Genomic DNA, 17459 nt, shown 5'->3' with positions numbered 1-17459 from the left:
CTTGAACTTATCATTATCATTTACATTATTACATCTGTACATTATAAATATACCTTACATCATTTTTCTAATTACTTACTCCCTCCATTTTTATATATAAAAAGGAAAACTGTATCATACAGTTTAAAAAATTAATTAATTGTAATAATTATGTTTGAAAATAAACTAAGTAGACTAAAATGTCTTGTATTAGTTAACATAAGTATACATTAAATTGTTTCTTGTTAATGTGAATATTGAAAGGTGATTTAGAAAATATGTAATAAATACTTTTTAAAATGGGTAATTTTGCTTATAAATAATACAAACAAAAAATGATAGTTTTTCTAACAATAAAAACAAAGGGAGTATATCACTGACATTTACAAATTAGTAGTATAAATTTATAAATCCCAATTATTATTTATTATTAATATTAAAGCGTGAAGATTGGTGTCAAACATCACGCTCATGTGATGACACGTAATTATCATTTGTGACATTTATTTTATGCATAACTGATTGAATGATTTACAATAATTGCAAACTTAATATTGCATCGGTGCTTAGGTGTTCATGTCCGCTGACTTTTGCTGTAACGAAAATACAGACTTTATTTCGTTTATTATTTGTGGCAAACTTTGAGTTTTATTTTACATGATACAAATTTAATTAATTAATAATCAATTCTTCTAAAGATGATTTCGTAATTGTTTAATTTATAAGTCCAGCAACTTCCCGTTAGCATTGACAACGACAGCCTTTGACAACTTTGCATTTTCTTAGCAAGTGAGTCAAAGACCCAATTAATGTCAAAAGAAGGTTACAATTTTTTGACAGCAAATGAGCAAAATGTGATTTCCCAATAAAAATTTGAATATGATTCAACCGATAGTTTGAAAATGAATTAAAACTATAACTTTGCCCCAAATTCTTCCAAAAAAAAAAACTTATGTTGTAATAATTTACACTCCTTCTTCAATTAATTTATTGTTTTAAAAATTGAAAATATCATTGTCACGTTAGAATATTCTACGACCTTTGAGATGCCATACCGTCTTTTATCAGAAACAAACTAATTATGTTGAGGGTTAGGTTGGATTTAGTGATTTACTACTTACTAATAATAATAATTTTTTTAATTGAAAGATCTTACCTAAAAAAATTTAATAGACACATATTTTTTTAATGATATTTATTAAATTTTTATTTATTTTCCAATAGCATTTTTCAAAATAGAACATAATTTTTAGTTTTTAAAATAATTTTTTTATTTATTTCATCTTTTTTTGGGTATTTTATATACTTAATGGGCTTTTTTTTTTTTACATATTTCCTATTTATATTGGGTGTATAAAAATAAAATTTTGGCAGGTGCAACAAATAATGAAAAAATATTGAATGATCAATGTTTTATATTATTAATGAATAATTAATTATGTCAAAAACTAATATAGTCAGAATAAAAATCAAATGTTTAATAATATTTTCAATTTTATAGTAACTCAATATTTTAAATATTGCAGAAATGTATTTTACAAAAATAAAAAAATAATGGCTTATTTTGTTACCATTAATTTTTTAAAATATCAAATAAATAATATTTACTTTAAAAACGATAAAAATAATACTTCTCAAATTTTCAATTTAACTTTTCAGACATTAAAAATTATTTTCACCTAAAGATAATTACAAATTTAACCATACCCTTCCATGACAAAACATGAATGGTTGACGATATTATGAAAAATAATTATAATTTATAAATTATGTTTATTTAATTTTTTTTAAAATCTTAGTACGTGTCAATAATATGAATTATAATTACACAATTTTGAATATGGTCGTCGGATTCTTCTTCTTATTTACTCTCTTCATTTAAAAATATAAAATATTTTTAATCAAATTTTATCTCATAATAAAATAGTTACTTACTTTTCAATTAACTTTATCGTTTTATATTTATCTCTATTAAGCACCCTATAATAAATATAAAATCATTATTAATATGAGCACTTTTAAAAAAAAAAATAATTACATCTCGAAAAACTAAAAATATTTTATATTTTTAAATATTCAACTTTTTAAAAAATATTTTATATTTTTAAATAGAAAAAATATTTATTTATTTATTTTACAAGAATCATCAAATTCAAGTGGCTTCGTCAGCCAAAATAATCAAGGTCACCTCTGGTTTGTGGGGGAAAGGACCATCTAGAAGCTTCTATGACCAAAGGCCCACATATCAACGTACATTTTTTTTTGGCAGTTAAATTTGTAAAACAAATAATTCATAAATTATAAATATCAATTTAAATAATTATAAGTTTAAAATTTTAATTATGAATAAAATATTTAAATTTTAAGTATAACTCTTAATTTATAATTAAAATTCTTATTTTATTTGAATTTTTATTTTCAACTATTTTAATATATATATATATATATATATAAAGACTCATATGTTATTAATTATTTTTGCGAATTTATTATCATTCTCTTTTTTGTTTTAGAAAAATGTCTATATTTTTTTTCTTAATTATTTATTTATTTATTCGGGCAGACGCATCATATTATTCCACAATCACAATCCAATTCATGCTCTTTCTCTCGTAACTTTCATTTTTTCAAACTTCTCTGCCGAACCCAGCTGCTCCTCCTGGATTTAAGAACCCGGGATATGCTATTCTGCCATTTCCTTCACGATGTCCCCCACGCGCAGTGTATCTTTTCTTACCACGCGCACCTCCTATCTGTTTCCAGCATAGTATTGATCAACCCAAAAATCGATGACTCAATCTCTTATTCGGTCTAGGTTTGCTTCTAAATCGATGAGGAAATGAACCAGTGTAACTTGATCAACTTGAGTTCAACCCAATATAACCCAAATAATCTGGTGGATTGACTGGGTTAATCGGGTTATTATTTTTCAGACAAAACTTCTAAAACAACATCGTTTTGGGAGATTTTTTTTATTTTTGATTTTTCAGAGCGCTAAGTTTAGAAATAAGATAACAAAAAAAAAAATGAAACTGAAGTCAAAAAATAAAAAATTAGAGGCAGAGCATGCTATGTCCAATCTAGATTTTCAAACAGCAATTCAATTCTGCTTTTCGTCCGTGTCTCTCCTCTCTCGCCCTAGCTTAATCAGCGTCTCTTTTCTAACTCAGTCTCTGTCTCTTCTCCAACTCAATCTTTGTCTTTTTTCCAACTCTATCTCCATCTCTTCTCTAGACTTTTGAGATTGAAGGGTTGTAATTGTAAGGATAAATATTTAAAATATTGTATTTTATTATTGTTAGACTTTTAAGTGGTTGGATTTGGTTGAATACTTTTACAATTAATGTCTTTTTATTTAAACTGTATTATTTTAATTATGATCAGTTTGCCACCGGTTTAACCCCCAATTCAACCCTGATTGAACCACTAACCTGTGACTCAGTATCATGACATGTTCAATGATTGATCCGATTTTACGTACCTTGATTTCCAATGTTCCCTTAAAACGGTTCGGCTCCTGAGTCGCAAGTGAGCTCAAATTCCAATCCAGCGCGTAACGTAACCTTCCATAACTGTTGTGTTGAATCAGCGGTTAACGCCGGGTTTAGAACGTAATTCAGCGGCTCGAAGGCTCTTTCTTTTTACCCAAGAAAATTTGGTCACGTGACTCGTACGGTCGCACCCACTGGATTCTAACCGCCCTTTTTAAATAATCCTCCCATTTCCGCTTCTTTCCCAAGCTAAATCTCAGCCAAAACCTCTCATCAACTCTAATCCCAGTCTCTCTTAACGCCGTTTTTTACCCTCATGGGTATGATATCCACCTCTTGATCTCTGATTCATTGGTTTCGCTTCATTTCAATGTTAATATGTTAGTTATGGCATGAACTCATGATTTTTTTTACTTGCTGAGCAGCCCCAACCAAGAAGATCAGGATCGGAATTAATGGTAATTGATGTTCTTTCATGTTATTGATCTGTTTTTGGTGAGTTTTCTGTGATGGATTATGTGTTTTTTCAACGCTTTCTGGAATGTGATATGCTTGTGCAGGATTTGGAAGGATTGGCCGTTTGGTGGCCAGGGTGGCTCTTCAAAGAGACGATGTTGAGCTCGTTGCTGTCAACGACCCTTTCATTAACACCGACTACATGGTATAGGTTTTTCTATTGATTCTGTGACCTTATTGTGGAAGGAAATTTGAACTCTAAATTTGTGTGATTCTGGCTTTTTGCTAACAATGTACCTTGTTTATTTGATTGCTCTGACAGACATATATGTTTAAGTATGATACTGTTCACGGCCAATGGAGGCACTTTGATGTCAAGGTCAAGGACTCTAAAACCCTTCTCTTTGGAGAGAAGGCCGTCACTGTTTTCGGACTCAGGTAAAGTAGTTGTGGTGTTTATGTGTGTGAAACACAGAGAATCAGAGATACGATGCTCTGTGCCTGTATGATTCTTTACTGTTTTCTTATTGCTTATTGATTGTGCAATAGAAACCCTGAGGAGATCCCATGGGCTGAGGTCGGTGCTGAATATGTTGTTGAGTCAACTGGTGTCTTCACAGACAAGGAAAAGGCTGCCGCCCACTTGAAGGTTTGCCGCGATCTCTATTTCTGATTGCTTGTGATGAATTATTTGTTGTCACTCTAGACTTTTGGTAATGAATGTCTCTGGCGTGTGATTGAATCGGCTCTGTTTGAATTTTCTCTTTTAAACTTGTTCTGGCTTTGATCCATATTATCTGCTAACTTTATTCTGCCCCTGCCCCGTTCAATAAGGACTACTGTTCCCTGATTTTGAATGTCATTCTTAAATCTGAAGTGTGATATCCCGTTTTCTACATTTAAATTTCTTGAGGTTATTCAAGATCTAGCAGGGGTTTGATTTTGGATCTCTGTTGTGATTAGGGTGGTGCTAAGAAGGTTGTCATTTCTGCCCCAAGCAAAGATGCACCCATGTTTGTTGTCGGAGTTAACGAGAAGGAATACAAGCCAGAGCTTGACATTGTTTCCAATGCTAGCTGCACTACCAATTGCCTTGCTCCTCTCGCCAAGGTTTTCCTTCTGAATCCTTCTGACATGATTTGCCAGTACTTTGTAGCTTAATGCTTGTCCTGTTTTCCTTACCAGTCTGAATTTTGTGCAGGTTATCAACGATAAGTTTGGAATTGTGGAGGGTCTTATGACCACTATCCATGCCATCACTGGTGAGTTATTTAGCAAAATATTATAGCTGAGAAGCTTTCATGTTTATATCAGTTTAAGATATTAATCAACGGTTTGTTTGTTTGTCATTCAGCTACTCAGAAGACTGTTGATGGTCCATCAAACAAGGACTGGAGGGGTGGAAGAGCTGCTTCCTTTAACATAATCCCCAGCAGCACTGGAGCTGCTAAGGTAGTTAGCTACGAATAAAATTTATGCTTGTCAGATGCCAGCTAATTCATATGAATGCGGAAAGAGATTCTCACTATTGAATTCTTAAAATCTGAATGATTCATAGGCTGTTGGAAAAGTTCTGCCCCAGCTGAATGGCAAATTGACTGGAATGTCTTTCCGAGTCCCTACCGTTGATGTCTCGGTTGTTGACCTTACTGTCAGGCTAGAGAAGAAGGCAACCTATGAGCAGATCAAAGCTGCTATTAAGTAAGTTCTTATTTCTTAATATTTGAAGTCTGATTACTTTTTGCTAATTGAAATGGCAGTAACATATGGCGAATCTAGAAACATTTCCATTCTCTAAACCTTTCTGTTGATGACAATACACAGGGAGCAATCAGAAGGTAGCCTAAAGGGAATCTTGGGTTACACTGAAGATGATGTTGTGTCTACTGATTTCGTTGGTGACAGCAGGTAATTTTTTCATTTGAATCATTCTTTGGACCTCAGACTAGCTAGTGGGGCCACACTGAAAATGACGTTCCTTTCATGCAGGTCAAGCATATTTGATGCCAAGGCTGGAATTTCTTTGAATGAGAACTTTGTAAAGCTTGTTGCTTGGTATGACAATGAATGGGGTTACAGGTAATTCCTCTAATCCTTATTTCCATCACTACCTTTGAACCTTCTTCAGATTTGAAAATATGTTACATTCACAACATTTTTGTTTGTCTCTTTTTGCAGTACCCGTGTGATTGACTTGATTGCCCACATTGCATCTGTTGCTTAAATCCAACATTGGATCACCCGGCTTTATAAATTTTGTCTCCCTCCAGGGTGTTTTAGTATTAATGGTGTTTCAGAATAAGCATTTGTGCCATCGTTAGTGAAGGCACAAAGCAATCAGTTTCAATTGTGTCTCAGTTATATATAGCAGGGCCTTACATAGGTTTTTCCTCCTCTTGTTCAAGAGGCATGGATCCTATGTTCTCAAAAAAAGAAACAAGAAAATACCAAGTAACATTTAGTTTCTGTCATATTTGTTTTTCGTTTGATAGTAATTAATATTCGGTTTCAATCAATTGTGTGGTTTTTGCCTTCATAAGGAGCATCGCACTTTCACTTTCACCTTCACTTTCACATGCCTAACATGTCGGATGAAATCAGAGATGTTAGTAATTAAATATTCTAATCCCTATTATGATGTTAGTTCAAGATTCGAATAATTAATGAGTGCATAAACTTATACTTTCCACCAACGGATCTTTTTAATATTTGTGGGATGCAATCGATGCCGTAACACTACACTTGCAGACGGTGCACTACTATAATGTAAGGCTAGCTAATGTGCAGAAACGACGAGAGATTGATGCAGAAATATTATACGCACCCAGATACGACGAGAGATTGATGTAGAAAGGGTGAAACGGGATTTATTATTATTTATTATTATTGGAATAGAGGCAAGTAACTTTTCCCTTTTTACTTTGTTATTATAATCGCCTAGTTTCAATTGTAAGATGTACTGACGAATTGATTAGTTTTTGGTCTTGGGAGCATCATTATTAAACTCACGAGTTAACTTGTTAGAAGGTGCCTCCATTTACCTTCTTTCCATCTTCTCCTTTTTCCTCTCATTACCTTTAGATTAAAATTTCAAAGGTTCAGATTTAAGTTTTAATAAAACTTTTATTTTAATTTCATACAAAGATGTATAAATAAATTTGAACTATTAAATTTAATCAAAATAATTTAAAATTATAATATTTTATTTATATATTTTATATGAAATTAAAATAATAATTTTATCAAAAATTAAATCTGAATTATTAAAAAAATTTGATCCAAAAATGATGAGAGGAAAAAGAAAGAAAATGGAGACACCTTCTCCTCAAAAAAAAAAAAAAAAAACCTGTAACGAAGTGATGACATGGTTTAAATTTCTTTGAGTAAAATATATATTCTATTTTATAAAGACTTGAGCGGAGTGACATGTTAGAAGATGTTAGATGAAGAAAATCTCACATTGAAGCAAACTCTGCTTTGGTAAAAATATTTTGGGTTTAAAGGCATTTATGCCACCTAACTATTCATACAGAAACATCTGATATTTTAAATTTTTGCAATACAATGTTTTCCTTTAACAAATAATAACGATGCAATATCAACCCTATCATTAACACGTTAACTTTAACTTTTAGTTAACTTAAAAAAATTACAATAAATGACTTAAAATTATAAAAATATTCAAAAATTATAAATAAGTATCTCATAAGAAATTTAATATTGATTAAATTCTATAAATTATAAATGAATACCAAGAGATAAAACAAACCAAAAAATTACAATTCAACTAACTACTTAGACAGGCTACTAAATGATTATTAGACCATTATTGTTGGCAACAACATTGATAATTAATTAAAAATAATATATTTATTTTAATAATATCATATTAAGACATTAATAATTTACTATTTAATAATTTTTATCAATGTTATTTCCCACAATGATTATGTGATAATTGTAACATCCCGAATTTTAATCCCCTAATTAACTAAGTTTAATTATGGTAATTAAGTAGATTGTAGTGGTGTGTGGCTAGGGAGGTCTAATGACTAGCTTCAATTGTGTTTTAGACCTAATTGTGGGTTCAGTATGAAGTTGGGCCATCTGAACATCAAAAGGAGAAGAAAACAAAGATGAAGTGTTACTGTGCCACATATTGCGGCACACAAACAAATAATGGAACAAGAGGAGATCTCTTTGTGCCATGTGCAACAGCGTGTTAAGCATCCGCTACGGCACATAGCCCAATTTTTACTGTTTCAAGTTGCGAACTAAGAATGAAAATGTAGAGGAAGAAGGAGAAGATGAGGAGCTCTGTTAGGATTTATTTTTGGATGATATTAAGAGCATTTTGAGGCTACTAAACATCAAAGGTAATTACCCTATACTCATTTCTTCATATTTCTTTCACATTTATGAAGTTTATAGTTAGGGTTTGATAATGGGAGATGATTTTAAGTCCATATAGGTTATAAATCCAAATTTATTGACTCAAATGAAATTAATGAGAATATATTATAGTATCTAAACTTAGATATATTGGGTTTTGGCAGTTTTGGTGGTTGGATCTCATTATTATGTGAAAATGACATTAATGAGGGTTGTTGAAAGAGTGTAATACCATTAATGTGAGTCTAATGGCTCATTAATATTATTGGAGTCTAAAAAGAGTTAATAAACTTAATGAGTGGGCCTAAACTTATACAAATTAGGCATTGGGTAATTTAGGAGTGGAAGATGAGAATTGAAATGTGTGTGTTTAGCAATATTGATGAGTTAAAGAATTGATAATTGTAGTTGAGCTCTTGGACACCAATTTAACTTGAGAATTCAAGCTTGGAAGTTATAATATTGAGGGATAAATTTTTGACCTTTTAAAGGTTTGATGTAACTGGGAGAACCTTATTTTGGATAGTTGTATGTTAATTGTAATATGAGATGAATTATGTGTTTAACATGCAAATTGTGACTTGTAAATAGTGTAACATGAAATGAAACTTTGTGTTTACATAATTGCTTTGATTTGTATTAAACATGTGAAAATGATTATGGAATGATTTGCATTTTATAATGTGGTTTGGATGAATAATTGATGATGAGACTAACAAAGATGTATATGTTGAGTTTGAAAATAATGAATGTATGTGAAAATGAGTATTGGTGCTCACTTGGGTAGTGCACAATCGTGAGCTCAACGTAATGATTGTAATAATAAATAAATGAGAATGTGAATAAAAAGTGAGCATTGTATATGACATGATCAATAGGCAGGAGTTCATCTAAGGATTAAGAGTAGAGAAAAATTTATATGGTATTTAAGTTGCCCTCTAATACATTGGGGTATACCCTTATTTCACAGTTTGTCAAGGAATTAGAACCTAATTTTCTCCACCAGTTTATCAAGGAGAATAGTTTAGGATATACAACACCTTAGAGATTTGAGAGTGGGGGAAGCCGTGGTCTGAGGGTGAGTCATGTGATCTTTGGCTAAGTCACACCTCACAAATGGTGAGCCTGGATAGTCCAATCATATAAACAAAGCTCTATTTAATTTCATAGCCCATAGTTTTAGTCAAAGAAAATAAGAAAGGTATAAGGTTGTTGATCATTGCCTATGTAAGTATATGACATGTCACATGTTAAGTTGCGGCAAGTCATGTTGATATATTGGGTCATGATCACATGTCTAAACAACTAGGCTCACCCCGTTTCATTTAACACTTAGGCTCTAGCTCTAGTGTTAAGAGGGACAAAGCTCATGAGGCTTAAGCATTAGTACATTTCTATCGTATGCCTTTAATATATGTTTATTTTTTGTAAGAGAATATCATCGCCAATTCTAGAGTGCATTTTGTTCACGCTTGCACTTTAAGTTGTTTAAAATGTCTGAATTGTATTTTGGACCCTGAATAGTTGTATATTATAAGTTATTTAAACTGATAGGGCTAAAATATTAGTGTAAGTATAGAAATGTTACTTTGATCATAATATGGTCGATTCTTGAATGCAATGCAATGAATTTCCTCCTCCTTCTGTTTTGGTATAAAAAGGATTGAGGAGTGATTTTGTGTTATACGAGTAATTGTGTGCATGTGACGTATTGTGCTTACTGTCTTAGGTCCAATAAGTATGATCTAGGTGTTAGGAAGGGCTTTTGGCACTTGTCTTAGGTTTTGGACACCCATTTACTATGAAAAGTTGTGAAAAGTGGTAAAAATGTGTTTGGATGTCAAACTTCTTAGTGTGACTTGTTTTGGAAGTAAAACTCATGCCATTATCTAGTTTATAAAAAAAACTTTTCGTAGACATCTAGATCATGTCATTCGAACGTCGGACGAATATTTGAGGTGCGTCGAAAGTTGCTTGATTCTGCTGTCAAATGACAACAGAATCTATTGTCATAAAATGTGCAACACGCTGCGATGCATTGGTGCTTGAGCAACGGTGCGTGGCACAGATAGCAACATGCTGCAGTGCAAAGTACACAAGTCATGGCACATTATCCTGTTTTGCAGCAAACAAGTTTTTTTTACTCTGATATAAGAATTTATGAATGATTTAAACTCATTTTGATTATGAAAATTTGAGATCCTTTATTTTTAAAATAAAAACTTGGTAATCTCCTAAATGAGTTAATTCATTGATTATCATGAATTTAAATGGTTAAGTATGAATATGATTGGTAGAGGGGATGTTACAATAATCACCCAGTAATTGGCCAATATGGCTGGTCAAAATGGTATTTTGGTCTTTCATATGATTATGAAAGAACATTAGTATCTTGCAATTTATTTTTAATTTAAAAAATTTAATTGATATTAATTTTTTATAGGTCTTTTAATGTTACTTTTGATGTCTTTTTATGTAAATTTTTAAATTAACTAACAGTCAAATTTAACATTTTTAACAATTGGTAAAATTGAAGTAATTTTGAATACTAAAAAAGAAAACATTGCACTGCAAAAAAAAAAAAATTAGGATACTAGTCACTCACACTAGAATAATTTAGGGACAAACAAATATATTTTACTTTAATAATTTTTTAAATTCAAATATTATAAGCCAGAGTTGTGTCATTTGCAATTAATCATGTGTTTTTTTCACAAGTTTTCTAAACTCGTACAATTGTAGAAAAAACAAACATGATCTATTGTAAATGACACAATTCACCTTGTAAATATAAAATTTGACTTTTTAGCATTTAAGTGTTAAATTTAACTTGTAAATGACACTAACTCAACATGTACTTATGAAAATTTGAATTGTAAATATTGAAATTTTTAATATTTGAATTTTTATTAAAATGCTTTGTTAGTTATACTGAAATAAGAATTATAAAACGCTACAAGGGTAATTAAGTCTTCCCAAAAATGTTATTTTCAGGTATGTCACAATAGGTGCAACGACATTTATATTTTTAGGATCCTTTTTTAATATTAAAATGCCATGAAAGTCCTTAGCTGATATTTTCCCCTTTTCAAATTACTCCCAAGTCTCATGATACTTATTAGCAATTAAAAAAATTCAGGCAACCCATGTGTATTTGTCATTTTTTTCTTGCCTAAGGCCTATGAGTAATTTCCCCCTTTTGTAAAATAACTTCACTCTAATCATCAGCTTGATCCCTTGTATTTCCCTCATCACAGTTTCTCTGGGTGCTATTTGCTAAGAGGAAATATACACTATTTGTTAAAAAAAAAAAAAAAAACAAGAAGTTTAGAACGGATATGAAATGTATCTAGGCATAGAAAAACTTTGTTCTCAGATCTTTGAGACTTAAAAATGACACGAACGAATCAACTGACCCGAATACCCCACCCTTACAGATTGTGCAAGTCTGCCATTGATAAGCTTGAGTAAAGAAACCATGTTGAACTGGAGGCCAACATCTGATTATGGGCATGGCTCGATCCAAATCCTGACAAGGATCTTCTCGTTGACCAGGAAAACATAGTTTATTCTGAGCAAACCAAAAGGCTTCCAATAACTAGCCCGCAAACCAAGTGTATAAAATGGAAGAACATGATGGAGTTCCATATTTAATTGAATTCCAACTAGCCTACACCATCCAGTAACTGAGCTGCTCTTTAAGAGTTTTTTTTCCTTTGGTAAATATAGAGTTTATGTGAATTGGATACTAGACACTTAATTGAGCTAGGATATGCATCTAAATTCAAAGAGTGCTTACAAATCACCAACCAATAAGATTCTCATATCAGCAATGAGATTTAATCTCATGACCTTGTGAATTATGAGCCAAATCCTTATCAACTGGATCAACTTTTGTTAATGGAATTACATCAGTTTTCAGTCCAAGAAGGATCTGCAAACAACATGGCTGATATGCCTACGTGTTATAGTGGACCCACCCCACTTATCAACCACATGAGCAGGATGAGGTGGAAGCTTAAATTTGACATCAAATAAATCTCATGTTCAAAGACAACATGTTTTCGGAACCGGATCCTCTTAGCGTCCAAAATTCTTAGCATCTCTCAGCGGCCAAATCTGATCCGTTCAACTGGTCAAAATGTGATTAACACACACATCATGTGGCTATTAAAAATACATGTGAATAATTTATTTTTAAATAGTTAAAAAATATATTTTAAAATATCATATATGAATAGAAATATGTCAGGTTTAAATCAGATTTTAAGTAACGAGGTTTAACCTATTTATAGAAATAGGTCTAATTATAAATTTAAACATGATTTTTTTGTTAAACAAATCATGTCAAATTTAAAACATGATAGATTGTATGTTTATATGGGCATATTTACTTATTTTAATATAATTAACTTTTTTTAAAATAAGCCTAACCTTACTTATAGAAGCATATAACCTATCCTGTTTAAATGTTGGTATGTCTGTTTAATAGAACAAATATGCTTAAATTTATAATTAGGCCTATTTATATAAATAGGTTAAGCCTGTTTACTCAAAATCTGACTTAAGCTTAACCTATTTCTATTCATATATAATATTTTAAAATATATTTTTGTCTCTATTTAAAAATAAATTATTTACATGTATTTTTAAGAACCAAGTAATGTGTGTATTAATTAATTTTGACTAGTTGAATCGACCAGATTTGGCCGTTGAGAATTTTAGACACTGAGAGGAACCGGATCCCAGGTTTTCACATTTACGCGAGACAGTCACTGTCGTACACAGAAATGGATTCCAAGAAAGAAGTTATTTTCACCAACTATTTGCATAAAATTAAATTTCACATATTCAACAACTCAAAGACAAGCGTCTGTATGAAAAATTTTAAGAAACGCCTTTCGAAGCCTTAACAGCAAATCATGCCAAAGTTTTTCTAAGAACACTACTAACTCTTACTAGCCACATCAAAAGCATGAGGTAGAAACTTTTTGACACATCCCAACGGAAACAATTTCCCTACTCATCTCTGGGACAGAGATAAAATCTAAACTGACCAAATTAAAAATTTAAAGTATTATTTTATATTAATTTATTAAAATAAAAATTTATAAAATTTATAAAATAATTTTAATAAATTTTTTATTGTTAATGTGATTTAGATTTAATTTAAAGGGTTTAATTTTATATTAAAATTTTTATAATTAATATATATTGATTATCCATATGTATTTTGCACAGTGTAGATAATACATCTGAAAAATTTGAGATATTCAATTATAAAAATTTTAATATTAAATTAGACCCTCTAAATTAAATCTGAATCAGATTTAAAATAAAAAATGAATTTAAATTATTTTATAATTTTTATAAATTTTTTTTAATAAATTAATATAAAATAATACTTTAAATCTGAACAATCCAGATCTCATATCAAGGGACTCATCCAAAGGATGAGCAGGGAAACGTTTCCCATCCCAATGACCTGTGCTTTAAACCAAAGCAGGGGAGGAAGCAACTCCTCTCCATTTTTGCCTAACCAAACAATTGGAAGAGAGAAAAACCCCTCTCCACTCCTCTCCTCTAAATCTTTCCAACCAAACCAAGCCTAATAGATATAAAAGTTAATAAGTCAGACTGTAAGCATGTGACTGCAACTTATTGATCATACTCCATGCTTTCATAAAATTCACATCCAGGTTGAATGTTATAACATCAGAAATTCTTATATATAGAGGTTCTAGATACATATTTTAATAATGCCCGGAGTAGCCTATTAGGTTCTTGCCAAAAGTAGGAGGTAATTCGACGATGCTTTTAAGTGACTACAAACTACAGAACTGAGCGTCATTCCTCTTTCCTGTTTGCAAGAGCCTCCTAGATAAAAATTTTATTCCACTTCAAATTTGAATCTATGAAGTAATTTATGGGGTGAGGTAGAGAGAGATAGGAACAAAATGATAGACCCCACTTTAATTCAACAGGGTGAAACACTTGAGTGGATTCAGATTCACTTGTTCCATTTCTTAAAGTTTACGCCTATAGAAAGGTTTTTCAGGTCAAGCTTCACCGTTTGGACCTTGAAAGGAAGCTAGACAAAAAGACCAACCATTAGGAACTCACTAATTCATATGCACTAAAAAACATGTATACAGGTAAATCATCACCCATATACAGTAAATTATAATTTGGGTCTTTCTGATAGGTGCTCAAAATAACTAAAATAAGAATAACTCTATTAGGATGATATAGAACAAGAATCTCGTTCTATATTTCTTTTAATAGCCACGCTTAGGAGAATCTCTAAAGGGTTTAAAAAACTATTTTATTATAAACTGATATGATAACTTCTAAATTGCTAGTCATATTTATAATGCTAAATACAATCTAAAATAATGGATAAAATCTAGATAACTAGATAACTAAATAATATCTCCTATAATCTAAAATAACTAAATAACTAAATAATATCTCCTATAATCTAAAATACTGAATAAAATCTAAATAGATAAACTACTAGATCTAAATAAAATCTAAAAAATAAAATCTGACTAAATAAAATACTAAATCTAAAGAAATATAAAATACTGAGCAAAATAAACAATAAAATCAATCTGAATTTATCTTTTGACGCTTTCTTCTTGAATAAGTCTTCATGGGAATATTATCTGGAATCTTATCACTTTCTTTGTTACCCAAGGGAAGGTCTGGGCTATCATTTGACTTTGTCAACTTCTGTTCTGGGTGAGGATAAGCCCTTTTCATCTTCAACCTTAATTCACCAAATGTTTTCAGAAGCGTCCCAGTACTGCAAATTCATTGTTGGGGGATCACACTTACGTCTGTTGTCTTCCAGTTTTGTCAAGAAATATATTTCATTTAGTACTTTATAGATCTCTTCAGATTGAGGGTGCGATTCGTCAGCCACCAAAAATTCTAAAAACTCGCCCTCTATCTCTATGAGACTACGGCCAGGAACCTTCTTGACACCCTTCTCTCTCATCAAACTTCGTGCCATCTTTACATCACCCCAGTTTCTTTCTTTAGCACAAATATTTGCCAACAAAACATATATTCCACTGTCTTTTGGATCTAAGCTTAAAACATTACCGGCAGACAATTTGGCCAGTTCAACATTGCTATGCATTTTGCAAGCATTTAGAAGGGCACCCCAAGCAGCTTCACATGGTTCCATTGGCATATTTGTAATTAACTTGTAAGCATCTTCAAGAAGCCCAGTTCGACCTAGTAAATCAATCATGCATGCATAATGCTCTCTTTTGGGTTCTATCCCGTAGTTTCTTTCCATGGATTCAAAGTATTCACGACCTTCAGAAACTAATCCACCATGACTGCAAGCTGTTAGTAAACTCACAAATGTTATATCATCTGGCTTGAATCCCAAATATATCATTTGATCAAACAGGTTCATAGCTTGCTTGGCACGACCATTGGTGGCATATGCTGCAATTACGGAATTCCATGAAACCAAGTCTTTCTTTGTCATTGCATTGAAAATTTCTGTAGCCACATCTATGCATCCACATTTGGCATACATATCAATAAACGCATTTGCTAGAGTAACAGTAAGGTGTATTCTTCTACTATTGATGAAATTTCTGTGTATCCATTGACCCAGATTCAAGCAACTCAATTGACCACAGGCAGAGAGCACACTCACTAAAGTGTGCTCAACTGGAATCATGCCCGCCTCTATCATTTCATGGAACAAATTTATTGCTTCCGTGGGTTTGTTATTCTGAGAACAACCTGCAATCAATGCATTCCAAGTGACCACATTTTTCTCAGGAGTTTGATCAAAGAACTTCCTCGCAGATTCCAAGTCACCACATTTAGCATACCCATTAACCATGCTAGTCCACGAGAAAACATCCCTACTTTCCATTTTGTCAAAGAGCTCTCTAGCAGCAGTCAAACAATTGCATTTCACATACATGTCCAGCAAGGCATTGTGCAAACTTAGACTGCAATTATTATTCTTCTTTTCTAAGAATTCATGGATTCCTTTCCCCATGCTAAGGTAACCCTTCTGAGAGCATGCTGAAAGCAGCGCAATGAATGTTACCTCGTTGGGCTCAATACCACTTGCCAACATCAACTTGAAAAGGTACACAGCCTCGTCTGAATTATTTCGGGCTGCATACCCATCAATCATTGAGGTCCAAGTAACCACGTCTTTAAGAGAACTTTCGTCGAACAACTCGCGTGCAAGTTCCAAGCAACCACGATCGGCATAAAAATGGATCAACCCATTCCGCACGAGCAATTCAGCATCAAATCCCGTTTTGCGAACCCTGCAATGGACCGATTCTCCTTCAACAACTGTCTCAAACCGCTGGCACGACTTGAGCGCAAATACAAAGCTCCGGCAGTCCATTTCAACGTGTTCTCCAACCATTCGGCAAAAAAACGAAAATGCAACAGTGGGAATTTTAGCTTTACAATAACCTCTGATCATAGAGTTCCACATGTATGTATTGGGTTTCTCAATCTGGTTGAAAAGCACATGGGCATATCGTATATCCCCGCAATCCGCTAGAGCGCAGAATGCTAAGACGCGGCTCACCGGGAAAGTGTGGGTAATGAGGCCAGTGCGAGTCATGTGTGCTTGAATCTGCTTCAATTGGGACATGGTGGAGCAAGACTCCATGATTACAAGAGTAGGGTTTGTGATGATTACGCCGGTTGTTGAGTTCCATTTGCACTTGTTGGTAGAAATCGACGATAATGGTCTCCGAGGTTGGAGGAGGAACAAGCAAGAAACAGAACAGAACGAGTTAAGGGCCAAAACAGGCAATTTCATGTGAATTGGGTGCAGACCGCATTGAACAATCCTTCAGCGGTAGCGAAAGATTACTTCTTAGCATATTTCCATCATGTGGTGTTAACAGAAGGACAATGTTTATATGTGTGTGTGTGCGCGTGTGTATATGATTTGGTCCCAATCGTATACATAAAGAGACTGTGAAGCAAATTGAGTCCATAAAGAGCCTTGAAAAATTCTACCAGAAAAAAAAAAAAAAAAAGAGCCTTGAAAAAGAGAGGATGGAGAAGAGGTTAACCTTCTGATTTCATGAGTCAGGTGGTGTTTATTAAAATAAAAATTTATAAAAATTATAA

General features: G+C 32.3%; 2 protein-coding genes across 2 annotated transcripts; one reads left to right on the top strand and one right to left on the bottom strand.

Moving 5' to 3' along the window:
* The first annotated feature begins 3665 nt into the window (after positions 1-3665).
* LOC129309781 (glyceraldehyde-3-phosphate dehydrogenase, cytosolic) lies at positions 3666-6442 on the top strand. The gene is made up of 12 exons (XM_054951494.1): positions 3666-3790; positions 3896-3928; positions 4031-4131; positions 4249-4364; positions 4476-4575; positions 4890-5036; positions 5128-5188; positions 5281-5378; positions 5485-5627; positions 5751-5834; positions 5916-6005; positions 6105-6442. Exons 1-12 carry the CDS (start codon positions 3787-3789, stop codon positions 6148-6150), a joined length of 1023 nt encoding a protein of 340 aa, XP_054807469.1. The 5' UTR covers positions 3666-3786; the 3' UTR covers positions 6151-6442.
* Positions 6443-14754: 8312 nt separating this feature from the next.
* On the bottom strand, positions 14755-17238 carry LOC129309385 (pentatricopeptide repeat-containing protein At2g22410, mitochondrial-like). The gene is made up of 2 exons (XM_054950951.1): positions 14809-17238; positions 14755-14770 (listed from the first exon to the last, which is right to left on the bottom strand). Exon 1 carries the CDS (start codon positions 17140-17142, stop codon positions 15097-15099), a length of 2046 nt encoding a protein of 681 aa, XP_054806926.1. The 5' UTR covers positions 17143-17238; the 3' UTR covers positions 14755-14770; positions 14809-15096.
* Positions 17239-17459: the final 221 nt, after the last annotated feature.

Source organism: Prosopis cineraria, unplaced genomic scaffold, assembly GCF_029017545.1.
Source record: "Prosopis cineraria cultivar Desert tree isolate PC_DT_omini unplaced genomic scaffold, ASM2901754v1 PC4, whole genome shotgun sequence".
Taxonomy (NCBI): domain Eukaryota; kingdom Viridiplantae; phylum Streptophyta; class Magnoliopsida; order Fabales; family Fabaceae; genus Prosopis; species Prosopis cineraria.
This window is presented reverse-complemented; position numbering and strand designations above follow the sequence as displayed.